At 44.1% G+C, this 20020-nt stretch overlaps 1 protein-coding gene across 1 annotated transcript in view; it reads right to left on the reverse strand.

Moving 5' to 3' along the window:
- Nucleotides 1–20020, reverse strand: part of LOC122930263 (putative helicase MOV-10) — a 214711-nt gene that overhangs the window by 67944 nt on the left and 126747 nt on the right. Inside the window, exons 8-9 of the mRNA XM_044283498.1 lie at nt 19514–19667; nt 16693–16847 (exon numbers count right to left, since the gene is read on the reverse strand). Coding sequence (XP_044139433.1) covers nt 16693–16847; nt 19514–19667 — 309 coding nt within the window. The remainder of the gene's footprint in view (nt 1–16692; nt 16848–19513; nt 19668–20020) is intronic.

The raw sequence follows: 20020 nt of genomic DNA on the forward strand, positions 1-20020 counted from the left end.
ATCTCCCTGCTCTTATTATCCCTGGGCGCCGCTCCGTTCTCCCAGTATAGGCTCCGGTATCTTCATATGTTCGGCTCAACTGGGTGGAGCCTGCCGGCGTCTCCTTCTCCCAGGCTGGAGTGCTGGCCAATCGCAGCCTGGGAGAAGGAGACACCGGCAGGCTCCACCCAGTTGAGCCGAACATATGAAGGTACCGGAGCCTATACTGGGAGAACGGAGCGGCGCCCAGGGATAATAAGAGCAGGGAGATCCCTGGGCACCGCTCTCCATGTCTGTATGCTTAGTTTAGATTTTTTTTTATTTTTTTTTTTTATTCTAGTAAAAGATCTAAACTAAGCATACAGACATGGAGAGCGGTGCCCAGGGATCTCCCTGCTCTTATTATCCCTGGGCACCGCTCCGTTCTCCCAGGCTGCGATTGGCCAGCACTCCAGCCTGGGAGAAGGAGACGCCGGCAGGCTCCACCCAGTTGAGCCGAACATATGAAGATACCGGAGCCTATACCGGGAGAACGGAGCGGCGACCAGGGATAATAGTAAGTGCAGGGGGCCCCATGTCTGTATGCTTAGTTTAGATTTTTTATTCTAGTGAAAGGTCCTCTAACTCCATTAACTTCATTTTGCTACACGACTACTTCTCATAACAATACAATCTACATACAAGAAAAAGGGATGGCGATGGGGACCAAGTTCGCCCATCATACGCAAATTTACTTATGGGCTCTTTTGAGAGACATATAGGCCTACTTAGTCACTCTAATGTAGTCTTCTATAAAAAGATACATAGACTACATTATCCTAATATGGAATGGGAATACAACTGAATTGGAATCCTTTTTAGGGACAATTAACGCAAATAAATGGAATTTGAGTTTCACGCTGGAATGTCACCCAAGGGAGGCCACTTTTCTAGATCTTAATCTTAGCAGCATCGGCAACCGAATTTCCACCAAAACATACTTAAAAAATGTCGATGCAAATAGCTAGTTAGACTTCAAAAGCTGTCACCACCATAAATGGAAATCTAATCTACCATTTAGCCAAATAAAAAGAATTAGACGCAACTACTCAGACAATACTGTAATTAAAGGAACAAATAGAAATTTTGAGTACCAGGTTTACTAAAAAAGGATACCCCGCCCAACTCAGAATCCAAAAATAGGGTCCTCAAATTGAACCAAAAGAACAGTCAAACAAAAGACTAGTCCTCAAATCTAGTCACCAATTCAAACCAGGTTTAAATCAATCACAAAAAATAAAAATCGCAACCATAAATTGATTAGACAAATCTTAACGAGACATTAGGAAGTCTTAATGAAAGACCCTATATTGGTTAAAGATATTCTCAGACAACAGACTAACATTTCGAAGGAAAAAAAAAACCCCCGCTAAAATATACTGACCCTCGCCTGCCCCCAAAACAATCCATCTCAAACACAGCTCCACAAGGACGAGAAAGAAAAGGGTTTGTTCAAATGTGGGGCTCAAATGCATGTGTTGTATCACTTGTGCTATTGGTGAAGACCAGATACCACATCCCATAAATAAAAATTTCCAAAACCGTATGACTTGTGGCAGCATGAACATAATATATTTACTACAATGTCCCTGCAGTCTCTACTATGTAGGCCACACAATCCAAATGCTCAGTGAACGAATGAACGATCACCGGTCTAATTCGCAGGAAGACCACCACCCACAGTGTGTCATGCCATTTTGCAGTGAGACATTGTGGCAACCCGGCCGGCCTCAGAGTGACCCCTCTTGAATATGTATCCCTCCCCTTCAAACAATTGTATAGAAAGGAGGAGATGTTCTGGATTCTCAATTAAACACCCTTGAACGGTATGGCCTTAATGAATCTCTCTAATACGTCCAGGGGTGTGGAATTCCTATCGCCCGACGCCCGGGACATGCAGTTCCGGGCGCCGGGCAGGTAGTTTGTGCAGGCCGCTTAGCCCTGCGGGCAAGTAGCAGGGCTACGGTTGCGCCGTGTTTTGCTCTAATACACAGCCCGGTGCAGCAAGTCCGGGCTGCTTACCGCAGTGTTATCAGCGCTCCTGTGCAGGCCGGAAGTCGGGCGCCACGGGCCGGAAGTCAGCTCCCAGCGGAGGCACACGTTAGTCAGCGGCTGTAGTAGGAGCTCCTGACATGGTGGCAGCCCGTGCCGTGATAGATAGCCCAGCAGGTAGTGTGTGTGGCGACTGCTCTGGGTCAGCTATGCTCTGCTGTCAGGCTGCCGCTCTGCTTCTTCTCCCTGGCACTGAAGTGTCAATAGGAGTGCTGCCAGGTTCCAATTTCCAGCCACTCACCCTCCATGAATGGGGGGGGGGGGGGGGGGGAACGGGGACTTCCCCATACTGGCATGTAAATCAAGGGAATTCACTGCCCCAGTATGGCATGTACATTAAAAGGGATTCACTTAAATATGGTTTTGATTTGAAATTACTTTTTGTATCAGGACAAGTAGATTGTCATGAGGGACAAGTAGATTGAGACCCCGCTTTAGTCCTTCGACAAGTAGTTTTTTTTTTTAAATTTCCACACCCCTGACGTCAATTACTAAGCCCTTTCATTCACCTAATCCTCGTTGTCACGACACTAGCACCACGGTTTTATGTGCACCATTTATTTGGATTTTTTAAGCTTTTTATGTGCATCATTTATCTGATGTTCAGTATAAAAACTCCAAGACCAGATTTTAAAAAAATAAACAAAATTGACATTTCACATGTATTTTTTATCTATGAAATTATTTTAACCTGTTACGGACGCAGGGCGCGATTGGAACCCGGTGCCTGCTCAAACCATTGAGCAGGCACCCGGGGCTGGGCCAAAGAACTGAAGTTGTGGTGTGGAAACTGTATTTTATGGACTGTTTGCTGCTTCTAAAGTCACCACTTGCTGTCAGTGAATGGACAGCCTTATGCTTAAAAAGATGGCCGCCTAAGTTGACTGGATTATTTTCTGCGCCATCGCTGTATCTTATTGGCAGGAAAAAGTTGTCGCTGTCTGCCGAAGTGCGGAAAAGACTGTATGTTAGCGCCACCGCCTTATCAGAAAATTTGTAATGTCTGCCAAGATGGACTCCGCCTCCCCATGTTGGAGTTCCTGGGGGGGGGGGGGGGGGGGCCGCCTCCCAGAAGAGTGGGAAGTCCCATCTAAAATAGTGTGCAGAGCGAGGACTGCTTGGATTTGATAGCTTCAACTGTTGTCCAGATTATGGAACCTACCATGTTAGAGAAGGAAGACGCACAGCCGGCCTATACTCCGGAACCGGAGAGACCATTCAGCCTGCCACGGGGATCGCAACATGAGCCATACTGCGGCTCATGGAGAGACTTTGCTCGACCTAGTGCGCAATGTCTGCGCTGATGGCGGAGGTACGAGATGTGGCCATACAAAAAGACTACGCGCAAGAAGATCTACTTCGAAGAACTGGCCAAAACAGTCTATGAGTGCCACGCCAATACTCAACCCCGCCTGGAAAGGAGGATGGGGGTAGTGGTCGCATTTGCCAAGAGCCGAGGGTTCGGCTTTATAAAAGGACTATACCACCGGCAGAGACTTGTTTGTAAACCGGAGGTCTGTCAAGCGCAGCTACCTGCCGGACCACCTGCACAACCTCCACGAGGGGGAAGAGGTGGAGTTCACCCCCGCTGAGGGCCTGAGAGGCCTATACGCTACGGAGGTAGCCCGTCCCAAGACAGAACCAGAAGATTGGGAGGAGCCCGATGAGCCCACTAGTCCGGAACGTGAGCCAGAGCGCTGGAACCGGCGCATAAACACTTATTAGGAGCGGGGTTCTTTCACCGGCCCCAATGTCTTTTAGCAACCCAGTGCTAGAAAAATGGGTGAGCCCTTATCCCTCCCCCGAGCTGTCTCGCCGGGAAAAGACTCAGAAAGAAATTGAGAATCTGGAGAAATTCCATGCAGCACTTGATCCCCTAAGGAAAGGGGAAAGTTTGGATCCAGCGCCAGAACCTGCGGCAACTGTGCCAGAAAGTACGGATCCCGTACCCGAGCCTGCTGCAACTGTGCCGGATAGCTGCAGCGACCGAGAGACTGGAGGATCAAATAGCCAGGTTAGAGATTCACCTTTATAGCCTGCACAGACTTGTTGCGTCCAGAGCGGCGCCTAAGCCACTGGATAAAGAGGATCCCCCAAAGAACTCGGATGTCCCTGAGCCTGTAGTCAGGGTTCCTGTCCCTGCCAGCTGGGCAGCCCCCAGGGTTGAGCCCGCCGTCACGGCACCAGAGAGACCCCCGTTATGTAAGGAGCCGGGTCTGTTGCTTGCAGCCAGCGCCACCCAGGCACAGCGAGTCTCCTGAAGCGTTAAGGCCTCCTGTAATGTTAACCCCCAGACCCATGGGGCCTATACCAGTAGCAGGCCCATTTATGCTTCAATTGCCAGCAAACACCATTTTGTGGGCCCAGCCATACATGGATCCTCGTGTCAGGCCAAGACTTCAAGCAGAACCAGGATGTACCACCACTGATGACCAGGGTGGACTTGATACATATAAAAGGAACCCTTGCCATGCTGAGCGACCTTGATGTGGTGCATGATGGGCTCAGATATGTTCCTGACAGGAATATATTGGCAAAAGTCTCAGCTTTTAATATCTGCTTGTATGGCTAGCTAGTATAGTCAGTGGCATATCCGTGCATTTTCTCCGTGATGGACTTGATACATACCTTTGAGTAGGCCTGCTAGGCCATGTTTGTTAGAATGCTGGAGGGACCCTTACCGCGATTTTAACTGTGACAGGACAGGAGTCCTTTGTTTCGGCCCTAAGAGCTGCTGTCAGTTACCCACGGCCCAGTGGTAGTTAAAAACTGTTGCCATACCGTTTACAGGACCCCCTGCCTGCTTCCTTTTCTAAAGCCAAGTTGTGCCTGTTATTTTATTTGCACTTAACCCTTTTAACCCCCTTTTCAGGTTGAGTAAGGGATATTACAGCACTATTTTATTAACCCAGGACTTGCCAGGGAAAAATATCCCTGAGATGTGGACTGTATGTGCTGTGCCTTTTATGTGTGCAATATAACTTCAAGAAATGTGCCCAGAGATGACCATTGTTCATGTGGGCCTCTGAGATGCTGTTTTATGGGACTACTGTATTTTATTATTGACTATCCTGGTAATCCTTGATACGCTGTACCAGGTCAGCGCCTTTCAGATGACAGTTTCCAGCTGGGCAGGGCCCTTTGCGTTGCGCCAAGGACGGGCAACGTCAAAGCAACGGGGTATGTAGTGTCCCACTAGGTAAATGTGGGCACTACACAAGGATCAATTGGACCACGTTGTTCTCCTATTCCTGAGGAACAGTGGCATTGTATTTTACATTACATTTTAATGTATATTGCTATGTTATGTGTATTTTCCCTGTATTCTGGGTGTCAGGCCTGTTAGGGTGTAGTTCCTCCTTCTAGACAGAGGCAGCTAGGGAACTACTAATATAAATAGTCAGGTCCTGTGCAGGGAAGAGGGTCTGTGTAGAGTCAGAATAGAGAGTGTGCACATGCAACTAGAAAGCCCAGGCTTCTAGCTTGCCACCAGGGGAAGAAGCTACCTCCTGAGAAACCTGAAGTTCCTATAACCAGTGCAGAGCAGAGCAAAAGGGTTTCCAGCCAACCTGAGAGCTGAAGGGCAGAAGGATATATTGAAAACAAGGAGATATATACCTGAGGAAGTTTCCCCTAACCAAGGATAAAGCCAGCAATAGGGCATACGGGCCTTGGGATAAAGACAGACAGGATTCTGAGGAAAAGTGCAGCCTGATCTGTTTAACCCTCTGAGTATCTTGCAAGAACAGTGTGCCTGCCATTTGTATAAGCCTGCTTGTGACTGCTGCTATATGGAACTTTAACTGTTTCAAGTAAAGGAAGTTTTGGTTCACCACACATAGTGTTCCTCTATTACTACCATAAATCAGTGTGCCACCGTTACCGGCACTGGTGTCACAAATTTAAAGGGATCTTGCCACCGGCACATTAAAAACACCTGCAACATCCAGGGCACCTCATCTACCATCAGGCCTGGTCCCTATAAACAGAGTGCCCCAAAGGACCCCTGTGCCAGCCTCTCCATCACTGCTGTGCATCTGCCCAGGGTATATAAAAAAAAGAATGAGTACTACAACCACCCTCGGTTAGTAACTACCCCTGTGACCTAACCATCGCTCAAACCCTTCAGGGCTGCGTACTGCATTAACACAGCCAGGTATCTGTAACCATGATTGTAATTACTATTGTTTCCAATCAAATCATGATCTGTACAATTCCCCAAGTACCCAACCATAGGGGGAACTCTGTTGTCCAGGATATAGGCTGCGCTTCATGCTCACTGACCAGAAAGTTTTAGGCAAGTTCCACAGTGTAGCGCATCATAAGTGTGTGGTGCATTCCACAGTTAGACGCATCAGACCATAAGTTCGGCCTCTCGTGCCGCAAGCACAGCCGGATGCGGCGTGTGGTGCATACCTGCTCCCGTCCCTGAGCACTGCCCGGTCTTTGTAACTTGGCGAGCCTTGATATTGCATATAAACTAGGTATGCCTGCGCTGATACCATACCTTTATAATTGATACTGATGAAGGGGTTGTGCCTAATACACCCTGAAACGCGTTAAGCTGGATATATTGTTAATAAAGAATTTAAACAGAAGCCCACGTGGCTGCAGCTGCCTTCAACTTCCACCATTTTACAAACGATCCTGGCTTGGGGGGTTTCCTATTAGGAAACATATTGTGACATATTGTACTTCATGTTCATGGTAAATTTGAGTCAATATGTTTCACCTTTATCAAAAAAATCCAAAATTTACAGACAATTTGGAAAAACTCACATTTTTAATTTGAATGTCTTTTAAAGGGATTCTGTCACCTCATTTTAGCTTAGAGATACGGACATGCACGGCTAGATCGCCGCTAGCATGTCCGCAATATACCTGTGCTATAGGGCTGTGTGCTTTTATTGTGTTCAGAAAATGATTTTATAGATATGTAAATGACCCTGGTAAAGAGCCCAAGGGGCTGTAGTAACCTTCTTGGAGCCCAGCACCGCCTGCGTCCTCCCAATCTCCTCCTTGCTCAGCTGGATCGCCATAATCTCGCGAAGCGCAAGCTCGTGCATGCGCAGTTCCTTTCCTGAGGCTGATGCCAGCACAGGGGAGGAACACTATACCGGCACTGCGCATCTCGAGATTACGTCAATCTAACTGAGCTTGGAGGAGATTCGGAGGACACAGGCAGTGCTGGGCTCCTTCACAGGGGTGGCGTGGCTGGGCTCCAAGAAGGTTAGTACAGCCCCTTGGGCTCCTTACCAGGGTCATTTACATATCTATAAAATCATTTTTTTAAACACAAAAGCACACAGCCCTATAGCACAGGTATATTGCGGACATGCTAGCGGCAATCTAGCCATGCATGTCCGCATCTCTATAAAAGCTAAAACGAGGTGACAGAATTCCTTTAAAGGGACACTGACAGGCCCTATAAACATATTTAGATATTCATATGCTGTCATTATAATGTGTATGCCAATCATAAGTGTACCCCCCCGTCTGCATTTCAAACACTGTAAAATCAACTTTATATTCATATGTGAATCACTTGCCTTTGTGCCCAAGGGGCGGTCTTTCTCCTGCATTTGTGCCCAGCCACGCCCCAACTGCAGTTTCCTAGCGCCGCCCAGCTCATTATTCATTTCCGAGATGTCTACTTCATGTTGGTATCATTTTGTAAACGTCATTTTATTTTTTTAGGACGTTAAAAATCTTAAAATTTTTAAGAAAATTTCCAAAACCCACTTTTTAAAGGACCAGTTCAGTTATTAAGTCACTTTCTGGGGGTTACATAGTAGAAACCACCCATAAATTACCCCATTTTAGAAACTTCACCCTTCAAAACTGACTTTACAAACTTTGTTAACCCTTTAGGTGTTCCACAAGAATGAAAGGAAAATGGAGGTAAAAATTTTAAAAATTTCACTTTTTTGGGCATATTTTCCGTTTTAATCTATTTTTCCCTGTACCACAGCAAGATTTAACAGCCAAAGAAAACTCAATATTTATTACCCAGATTCTGCAGTTTACAAAAACACCCTACATGTGGTGGTAAACTGCTGTACGGGCACACGGCAGGGCGCAGAGGGAAAGGATATGGATTTTGTAGGGCAGATTTCACTGGGATCATTTTGCCATGTCACATTTGAAGACCCTTTTAATCACCCCTAGAGTAGAAACTCCCAAAAAGTAACCCCATTTTGTAAACTACGGGATGAGGTGACAGTTTTATTGGTACTATTTTGGGCTACATACGATTTTTGTGAGGCAAGGTAACCATAAATAAATTAAAAAAAAACAGGCTGTTGTGGCACAGTTTATTTTTTGTTTTTTACAAAGTTCTCCTGACAGGATAGATCGTGTGTTGCTTTTATAGAGCAGGTTGATACAGGCATTTCCTCACGTACATGTATGTGAAAAGGCGTGAAGGGGTTAAAGGGTAGATTTGTACCTATAAAACTGGCTGACCTGTTGCATGTTTTTTTAGCATACTGTATGTTACTGCTCCTGCAGCATTATGCATAAAGCAATATTTAGTTTCTTCACATACCACTGTTTTCCTTGAGCTTTACCTAGTTACGGCTCTTTTGAATCCTACAATATGAGGATCTTCTCAAGATGGCTCCTCTGCCAGAGGGCAAAACTGCCTTCTCCAACTTCCCATACACACTTACTTTAGCCTGCAGCTTCCAGCCAGCCAATCAGATTAAATAACTGAGAGACACGCCTTCACACGCTGAAGCCTAAAGCAGGCATGCAGTGTGGAGGACCGTCCCTCTCTTTTGTTTACACTAAAGTCAAGACAGACAAGCCCTAGCAACGGTCTTTTAAAGGGACCAGTGGAAAGCGACAGGGGGCATTAATGAAAGCTGTTATTATAAAGGTAATAACAGATGTTTTAGTAGTCAATGAGAGACTCTCAGGTATACATGCCTAGCTCTGAATAAAAAAAAAAAAAAAAAATTAAATTATATTATATTATATTATATTATATTATATTATATTATATTATATTATATTATATTATATTATATTATATTATATTATATTATATTATATATATATATATATATATATATATATATAATCACTTTAAAGAGGACCTTTCACCACGCTTGACATGCATTCCCCATATAAAAACAATTCAGGGACATCTATTCTTATGGCTCTATGTTGTGCCATGCCTTTATTATTTCAACTAGAATTTACTAATGAATTTCTAGCAGTCTGCAGTAAGGGTACAGAGGGGTGGTAACCAGTTGGGGGTATGGACAGCAATACAGCTAACTGCAGGAGGGAAATTTCTTCTGCCAGGCAGGCGCTTAAGTACCAGATTGATATGTACCAGACTGGTGGCAGTTAGGAGGGCATCGCCCCACCAGGAAATTTCCCTGGTAGGATCTATGGCCAGTCCACCCATGGCGCCATCTGCGTTGGTCCCTGTACCTGGCCAGCTAAGACCTGTCCTAGGTTGCTAATATAGCTTGTGTGTTTATACAGCTAGACCTGTCAATCATATGAGGCGGCCCTACAATGGAAACCCCAAAAAAGTGACCCTATTCTGGAAACTACACCCCTCAAGAAATATTTCAAGGTGTGTAGTGAGCACTTTGACCCATCTGATGTTTCACAAAATTAGGAAACGCTTGGCTGTGAAAATGAAAAATTACAACTTTTTCCAGAAAAAATAGCTTTACACACACACACACACACACATTTTTCACTTTTACAAGGGGTAACAGGACAAAATGCACCCGATATTTTGTTACCCATTTCCCCCCCGAATATGCCAACACCCCATATGTTCTCCAAAAATTATATATGGCAGCACGGCAGGCTTCAGAGTGGAAGGAGCACCATATGACGGTTAGGAGAAAGAATTCAGCTGGAATGGTAATTGGTAGCTATGTCGCATATGAAGACACCCTGGTGGCCCTATAGTGGAAACCCCCAAAAGTGACCCCATTCCAGAAACTACACGCCCGTACGAACATTAAGTGGTGAAAATTGTACTTTTTACCAAACGGGTGTTTCACAGAAGGCAGAAATACTAGAGAGCATGTCAAAGCACACATTTGTAAAAATGAAAAATTACTAGCAGACCCTAATTTTTCATAAGGGGTTAAAAGGAGAAAATGCACCCCAGTATATGTTCCCCATTTTGCGAACACCCCATATGTGCTCATAGCCTGCTGTTTTGGCGCACAGCAGGCCTCTACAAGCAAAGTGCAAAATATGTTTTTTGCAGGCCTGAATTGGTAGACATGGATTTTAGCTGCCATGTTGCATTATAAAAAAATAAAAAGTTCCTGAGGTCCCCAGAAATGAAAAACCCCAAGAAGTGACCCCGTTTCGGAAACCGTACAAACATTTTAAGAGGTGGAAAGGGTAATTTTTACCAAACAGGTGTCTCACAGAAAAGAATATGTAGTGGTTGTTGGAAAGTGGATATTCAAGCGAGGTGGACTAAAATCAGATAAAGTGGAAATATTTCAGGGAGCATAAAAAAGTTAATATTCCATGCAAGAATGGAAGGTTCTGAAGCAGTCCTGCATGCACAGGCCAGGTTTTTCAGGGCAGGTTTCACATTGGTAAATGGTGTCTTTCCTTATGCCTCTTTTGTGACACCCTGAATCTTTTTTTGGGTCCTTCCATTCCTTGCTGTCTGGGGGACTTGACCTGGAAAATGTTGCCCTGGTACAACTCGGGCACCCATGACTTCCTGAAAGTACTGGGACCCTCCCCGGCCTGGGTTTGAAAAATTAGGGCCTTGATTACCACCTCTTGGAACTGGCCTGCAAATTGAAATAAGATGTACGCATTGCACATTGCCATCTGCACAATGTACGGCCAGCTTTTTGTACCACACTTGTTTTTCGTGTGGCACTGTAGGGCTTCATAAGGTGATCTGCAAGATCCACCCCTCCCATGTGCCTGTTGTAATCAAGGATGCAGTCTGGTTTGGGGACAGTGGTAGTGGTGCCTCGTCCAGCGGCATGGGAGATGACATTAATGTGAATGGTGGTCAATACAAGGACGTCCCTCTTGTCCTTGTACTTAACCACCAGCATATTCTCATTGCGGAGAGCCCTACTTTCACACATTCTCAGTGGTTTCCCTACCAGGGATCTAGGGAGGTCTCTGATTTTTGCGCACTGTGCCGCAAGACAGACACAGTACCCCTGGCAGTTAGGGACCTGAATAGGGGGATACTGGTATAATAGTTATTCACATAGAGGTGGTAACCCTTATCCAGCAGTGGGTGCAGTAATTCCCACACAATCTTTCCACTAACTCCTAGGACAGGGGGCATTCTGGGGGTTCTATTCTGGAATCTTTCCCTTCGTAAACGCAGAATTTGTGGGTGAACCGGGATCTAATCTCAGAGTTTGTATATTTTTATGCCATACCTTGCCTGTTTGCTAGGCAGGTACTGGTGGAACAATAATTTGAACAATAATAGGGACTCATCTACACTGAAATCTCTCTGGGTTGTACACCTCAGCAAACTTGTTGCTGAAGTAGTCAATGACAGGCCTAACCTTGAACAGTCGGTCAAGAGTGTGCAAAGCAGTAATCAAAGCAAAAAGGTGGCTACTTTGAAGAACCTAGAATATGACATTTTCAGTTGTTTTACACTTTTTGTTATGTACCGTATATAATTCCACATATGTTAATTCATAGTTTTGATGCCTTCAATGTGAATCTACAATTTTATACACACACATATATACATACACACACATGCATATACACATACATACATACATACACACACACACAATCCGCAGGTGCTGATCAGACAGGAACGCACTGAAAAGCATTTGCTGATCACATCTCGCACGCAGAAAAAGTGATACAGAGCTGGAAATGTTACAAAAAAAAATTAAAAATAAAAAAAATTATTGCACGGACAAAATGGCATCCGTAAAAAAAAGGATAGGATGGGACGGAAAGGGACAGTTATGGAGGGGTCTAGAACAGCTGCAAATGGAAAAAAAATAAAATAAAAAAATAATATCTGTGCAGCTATTCCAGATATCATTGTCCAGCAGCAAAGGGGTTAAATTCGCAGTGGTGGTGTACCACAAGTCCCAGCAAGCCACAGCAGCACAGAACCTCTCTGCAAGCAGTCACCAGCTAGAATGGCTGCTTGCAGGAAAGTTCTGCCTCTTTCTGTGCAGCCAATAGCGCTGCCATTGGCTGGATCGTTGTTCCAGCCAATCGCAGCACTGGCAGGGGACCCAAAACAATGGTGTCCCCTGCCTCACCGCAGATGTGACCGATGCTGATCAGTTCAGCCCCGGCCACTGACCTCCTCCTGGCCCTCCCCGCAGCTGCTGACAGCTTCCTGCGCTGCTGGTAAGAGCAGCCATGGTGCAGCGATTCCACCCCGATCTTCCCCAGAGCCCCGCAGACTTCATGAAGTACAAGTACGTCATGGAGTCTTAACCTCTTAAGGACCCATGACGTACATGTACGTCATATCTTGACGGGATGTAAATACAGTTCTTATGTTTGTGTGTTAAAGACAAAAGCAGAGTTATTTACAGTGACTTCGTGTTTGGAAATCATATACGGTAACTTATTTTGTGTGTTCACAGAAGCAGAAAAGATAGTATGCCTTTAAGATTCATTTTATGAATATAGGGCTGCAATGATTAAAGCGACTTAATCAATATTCGATAACGGGATTCGTTGACGAATCCAGTTACTGAATAATCGCCGATTTGTTGCTATGCGGGCGATTTACTTTAAAATCAGTGCATCTTTATTTCACCTTACAATGAAGCTCCAGTAACTCAAGTGACGCACCTGCACCGCCTGCTTCATTCATAAAGTGGGCGGAGCAGGCGCGTCGCGTGAGTGACATTAGGCCGCCGACTCTGTCTGATACTGGAGCTTCATTGTAAGGAAATAAAGATGCGCCGAGTAAAAGTTGCTGCCAGAATAGTCTGCTGTGAGCAGCGGGCCGTGGCTATTATGGGGAGGGGGCTCTGTAGATGGCACTACTATGGGGAGGTGAAGGGGGATCTGTGGATGACACAGTTATGGGGAAGGGGGGGGGATCTGTGGATGACACAGTTATGGGGAAGGGGGATCTGTGGATGACACCGTTATGGGGAAGGGGGATCTGTGGATGACACATAGCATAAGATTTTTTTTTCCCAGTTTACAGGCCGTATACGGAACTATTCATTTCAATGGTTCCGCAAAAGACAAAACACGGAATGTACTCCATATGCATTCCGTTTCCGTATTTCAGTTCCGTTGAAAGATAGAACATGTCCTATTATTGCCTGCAAATCATGTTCCGTGGCTCCATTCAAGTTAATGGGTCCGCAAAAAAAATTAAATAAAAAAATAACGGCACACATACGGAAATGCATCCGTATGTCTTCTGTATCTGTTCTGTTTTTTGCGGAACCATCTATTGAAAATGTTATGCCCAGCCCAATTTTTTCTATGCAATTAATGTATACGCCATACGGAAAAACGGAACAGAAACAAACAAAAAAACCTGGACGGATCCGTGAAAAACTGACTGCAAAACACTGAAAAGGCCATACGGTCGTGTGAAAGAGGCCTTAAACTGTTGTTGCTGGGCAGGAGTCTAGACCAATCACAGCCAGCCTCACACACAGCCTGTGTGGGAAATTCCCCTAGCAGGAGCTCCTGGAATTATTATTTACCAAAGAGGAGCTGAACAGACACACACTCCACTAAGAGCTGTGTTTTATGGAAGCAAGAGGCCAAAATAGGTATTTAAAACAGTTCTATACAGTTGCAATAAAAAGTATGTGACCCATTTGGAATGATATGGATTTCTGCACAAATTGGTCATAAAATGTGATCTGATCTTCATCCAAGTCACAATAGACAATCACAGTCTGCTTAAACTAATAAACACACAAATAAATGTTACCATGTTTTTATTGAACACACCATGTAAACATTCACAGTGCAGGTGGAAAAAGTATGTGAACCCTTGGATTTAATAACTGGTTGAACCTCCTTTGGCAGCAATAACTTCAACCAAACGTTTCCTGTAGTTGCAGATGTGCACAACGGTCAGCAGTAATTCTTGACCATTCCTCTTTACAGAACTGTTTCAGTTCAGCAATATTCTTGGGATGTCTCGTGTGAATAGCTTTCTTGCGGTCATGCCACAGCATCTCAATTGGGTTGAGGTCAGGACTTTAACTGGGCCACTCCAGAAGGCGTATTTTCTTCCGTTAAAGCCATTCTGTTGTTGATTTACTTCTATGCTTTGGGTCGTTGTCCTGTTGCAACACCCATCTTCTGTTGAGCTTCAGCTGGTGGACAGATGGCCTTAAGTTCTCCTGCAAAATGTCTTGATAAACTTGAGAATTCACTTTTCCTTCGATGATAGCAAAGCAGCCCCAAACCATGATGCCCCCACCACCATAATTCACAGTTGGGATGAGACTTTGATGTTGGTGTGCTGTGCCTCTTTTTCTCCACACATAGTGTTGTGTGTTTCTGTCCACAGAATATTTTGCCAGTACTGCTGTGGAACATCCAGGTGCTTTTGTGCAAACTGTAAACGTGCAGCAATGTTTTTTTTGGACAGCAGTGGCTTCTTCTGTGGTATCCTCCCATGAAATCCATTTTTTGTGTTTTACGTATCGTAGATTCGCTAACAGGGATGTTAGCATATACCAGAGACTTTTGTAAGTCTTTAGCTGACACTCTAGGATTCTTCTTCACCTCATTGAGCAGTCTGGGCTGTGCTCTTGCAGTCAGCTTTACAGGACGGCCACTCCTAAGGAGTGTAGCAGCAGTGTTGAACTTTCTCCATTTATAGACAATTTGTCTTACCGTGGACTGATGAACAGCAAGACTGAGATACTTTTATAACCCTTTCCAGCTTTATGCAAGTCAACAATTCTTAATCGTAGGTCTTCTGAGAGCTCTTTTGTGCGAGGAATTATTCACATCAGGAAATGCCTCTTGTGAAAAGCAAACCCAGAACTGGTGTGTTTTTTATAGGGCGGGGCAGCTGTAACAAACACCTCCAATATCATCTCATTGATTGGACTCCAGTTGGCCTGACACCTCACTCCAATTAGCTCTTGGAGATGTCATTAGTCTAAGGGTTCACATACTTTTTCCATCTGCACTGTGAATATTTACATGGTGTGTTCAATAAAAACATGGTAACATTTAATTCTTTGCATGTTATTAGTTTAAGCAGACTGTGATGTCTATTGTTGTGACTTAGATGAAGATCAGATCACATTTTATGACTAATTTGTGCAGAAATCCATATCATTCCAAAAGGGTTCACATACTTTTTCTTGCAACTGTAAATGTTCCTACTGTTAATATAGTGATTATAACTGTATACTGAACTGGTTATATGTATGTTTACTTACAGTTCCACCATACAAAAGTAACTACTGAGCTATACAATCAAAACAAATTGCATACAAATGGGAACTGCTCATACCAGATCATAAGCAATTGTATAGAGCAAATTGCAAACCAAGTAGAGCAAATAAACTATTGGTTAACCTCAGATACACCTCTCAGAGAGATAAAGTGCTTAAATAAGATAAAGTGAGAGTACAGACACTGAAGAGAGAAATATATCCACCATCTTATAGATGCTGCCATTTTATGAATCTTTATGCAACACATGTTTTATAAATGGACCATCTGCTGCGGAGGCGGTAGTGTTATATATGAAGAAAAGTTGAAGGTAATAAAGAAGTTATTTAAAGCATTTGGTGTGCTCTTTAAACCTGTTTCCATAAAATGGCGCTAGAAGAGTAACAGTCAGTCCGATTGGACAAAAAGGACAGATATCAAAATTCTTCTAATGCCACAGCGCAAAAGGCCCTTCATAGTACTGCGCCTGCCACAGTCCCATGTGCCTGGTCTGCTGCGAAAAATTATGTTTTTATATATGCAAATGAGCCTGTAGGAGCAATGGGGCATGGCCTTTACACCTAGAGGCTCTGCTCTTTGCAACTACCACGCCCTCTTCACTTTGATTGACAGGTCCAGGTGCGACCTGCCTGGCCCTGTCAAAGTTCAGAGGGCGTGGCAGCTGCAGAGAGCAGAGCCTCTAGGTGTAATGGCAACGCCCAAGTTGCTCCTAGAAGCTCATTTGCATATATTAAAAGCTTAATTTTTCTCAGCAATGTGGGCACATCTGAACATGGGACCAACACAGATGTCTTCAGCCGCCAAGCGTACATGCAACTGATCAGAAAGTTTCATAGGTACAAATCTGCTGACAGATGCCCTTTACCAAAAATATCCTATAAGAAGAACCAATAAACACATACCATAACTGATTTATTATTTCTCATCATAGGAGCTATGCATCAATCATAACATTAAATGAGGATGTAACTTCACCGGTTGCATGAACTGTATCTTGACAATAACCCAATCTTATCTGCATCCACATATGCATGTTTAAAGCGGTGCTACACAGACTTTTACTAGGCCAGTATAAAAGGTTAAATTCTGGTTCTCTTTAGAAAAGGTATTGCTTCTGTCCCAGTAAAGGCCTTCATTACAATGAAAGAAGAAAGAAGAAAGAAGAAAGAAGTGGTCTGTGTAGCCTTCATATAACATCTGAACACTTACTTTTGAGAAAATCCAAGTTTGACTCTCTCCAGCTCGACACCATGCACATAACCCTTGTAGCTGACTTTAGATGGGGATTCAGGTTCATTTGACAGAGTGACAAAAAGGTGATCTCCCTTTAATACTGAAGGGCGGTTTTCAGCTACCCCCGGCACCTATGGCAATAATGAAAAAATATATACAGTATATAAAGCCTCATTCAGATAGCTGAAGTGTGTACATTAGTGTCCATATTATTAAAGATGAGCGAATGTCATATTTAGAAAATAGTTTGTGGTATTTAGTGAATTGCGTTATGGATTTCGTCACCACGGACCATAACGCAATTCCATGACTGAACGCATAACGGAATGCCTTTAGAGACAATTTGTTATTCATTCCGTCATAATAGAAGTCTATGGGCTGCATAACGGATCCGCATAGTTTCAGTTATGCAAGAGAGGACTCCAATCTGTTCAGTAGAGGGGAAGATATCAGTCAAAGAAATTGGAATGCCGTGAATACTGCTGAAAGTGAAAGTAGGTTTTTTCCAGACTCAAATTCTAAGGGTCCATTCACACGTCAGTTGTTTCTTTCCTGATCTGTTCTGTTTTTTGCAGGACAGCACAATGTCTGATTTTTTTTCAGGACCCATTGAAAATGAATGGGTCCAGATCGGTTCCGCAAAAAACAGAACAGATCAGGAAAGAAACAATGGACGTGTGAATGGACCCCAACAGTGATTTATCCTCTGTTGCTTGGACTTTAGAATGTCAGCTTTCAAATAAGACCAGTTGCTACTATTCAGGAGATAGCAGCATCTAAAACAGCCCTCCCCCTCTACTTTCTGCCTGAGCCCAGCTAAGTTAAGTACTTCCCAATGCCAAAGCTGGACTCTGGCAAAACAATTCGGTGGTTAAAAGGGGTTGTCCAGGATTTTTATTTCATTTTTTTAAATATCCACCCGCCTCCCAACCTACGGTACCTGTGAACAGATCTGTACTTACCTGCTCCCCACCACTCAGCATCATGGCTCCCAGGCTGTCTTATCTATGGATGGAGTTGCGTGCTCTTCTGTAGCCAATGAGTGGTGTCAGTGGTAAGGTCCCCCCCCCCAAACAGCACGTCACTTCTGGGTCATTGCCACTTAGGTCACATCACCACTGAGGTCAGTGATTGGCTACAGCTGCGCACGTCCCTGCGGAAGTTGACAGGTAGGGACCAGAGTACAATGAAGACAGTCCGAGATCCATGGATCAGGTAAATATTCATCATGTCCCAGGTACTGCTGGGCTGGGGGAATAAAAAAAAAAAAAAAACTTCCTTTACAGAGGACCTGTCACCTCTCCTGACATGTCTGGTTTAGTAACTACTTGCATTCCCCATATAACAACTCCAGCCAGCTCTCTATTATTCCTACTAAATGTTTATGAATAAACGTACAACTGGGTGCTACCACGAGCTGTGTCCCTGCACAGTGCGACATGGACAGCCCTGACTAGATAGTGCCAGGCTGTGCAGGGCCACTTCCCATTAGTAACACCCAGTTGGCAGTTTATTAACAAACTTCTAATTGGAATAATAGATGAACGGCACTATAAAAGATTTCTAAGACAAGGTGCTCCAGAATTATCAGTTCATGTGGAATATAATGATTTTGTAAAACAGACATTTCAGGAATGGCGACAGGCGCTCTTGGACTGGAACTCCTCGTAGAGTAATCTGCAGCAGGAAATGTGTCAGGGCTTAGTTATCCCCTCCAGAGCAACTTCTAAAATGAAAATAGGTAACAGCATTGTTTAGGGTATATTCAAACACCAGATTTTGCCTTTGCAAAATACGCTGGATATTCAGCAGCAAAATCCACCACGGTTTCTGCAGTGGTAAACTGCTGTGGCTTCCAGCAGCGGCCATCTTGACACCGCACCAAGACATGTCCTTTCTTAGTACAATTGCAGCTTTAAGCCATTGGCCACATGACTGGCAGCCTGGCGTTTCATTGTGAACAATGGGAGGTAGTCATCACACAGTCGGCAATTGAATTGGAACCTAAAGCAGCACGAAATGCCAGCAGAATGCTTGGATGTATAGGGAGAGGTATAAGCAGTAGAAAGAGTGAAGTGCTTATGCCGCTGTACAGATCACTGGTGAGACCTCACTTGGAGTATTGTGCGCAGTACTGGAGGCCATATCTCCAGAAGGATATAGATACTCTAGAGAGAGTTCAGAGAAGAGCTACTAAACTAGTACATGGATTGCAGGATAAAACTTACGAGGAAAGGTTAAAAGACCTTAATATGTATAGCTTGGAAGAAAGAAGAGAGAGGGGATATGATAGAAACTTTTAAATACATAAAGGGAATCAACTCGGTAACGGAGGAGAGCATATTTAAAAGAAGAAAAACTACCACAAGAGGACACAGTTTTAAATTAGAGGGGCAAAGGTTTAAAAGTAATATAAGGAAGTATTACTTTACTGAGAGTAGTGGATGCATGGAATAGCCTTCCTGCAGAAGTGGTAGCTGCAAATACAGTGGAGGAGTTTAAGCATGCATGGGATAGGCATAAGGCTATCCTTCATATAAGATAGGGCCAGGGACTATTCATAGGATTCAGATATATTGGGCAGACTAGATGGGCCAAATGGTTCTTATCTGCCGACACATTCTATGTTTCTATGTTAAATCCACTGTGTGAACATACCCTTAGAGAACCAGAATCCTCCTGGATACTTAGATCATAGGTGAGAATGTGTTGAGAGGCCCTCTCAAGGTTGGTTCATTAGAGCGTACTGACCTCACAGCTATTATGAAATTAAATAAATCAGCGGAAGCTCACTTACATCAAGAATTAGGAGATTTCTGTCTCTTTCCATTGTCTGTCGTTCTTTGTCGTATTTCCGGATGTCAATCTCCATTTGTATCTCTTCTAGGTGTAGCAGCAAGTGAAATTTATCAGGATAGTTGCTAAACCCTAGGGTTGAGATCAGCAAGTTCCTGAAATAATACATTTTTATTACAGTTTAACAGTGATTATTATAGTGTTCATTTTCCTCCTAAACGCAAAATGAAGCAACTGCTGAAGAATACAAGGGTCTGTTCTCCTCAGGATTGGCCATGTTGAAACGCCAGTTGAATTCCCCCCCCAAATATGCCTCTGCAGATGCGATTGAGCTTTTTTTTTTCTGTTTGGCCCCTCCGTTGTACTGCTATGCCCTCTGCTCTGGCATCTAATATGCAATGACTAGTAAAAGGTACCAGGAGGAGGAGACCTCAGCTCTCCTCATTGGGCGTCCTCTTCTCCTTGTCTGTGATGCTGTCCAATCACTGCAGACCACTTCACAGCCAAG

This window comes from Bufo gargarizans, chromosome 3 (assembly GCF_014858855.1).
Source record: "Bufo gargarizans isolate SCDJY-AF-19 chromosome 3, ASM1485885v1, whole genome shotgun sequence".
NCBI classification, from domain to species: domain Eukaryota; kingdom Metazoa; phylum Chordata; class Amphibia; order Anura; family Bufonidae; genus Bufo; species Bufo gargarizans.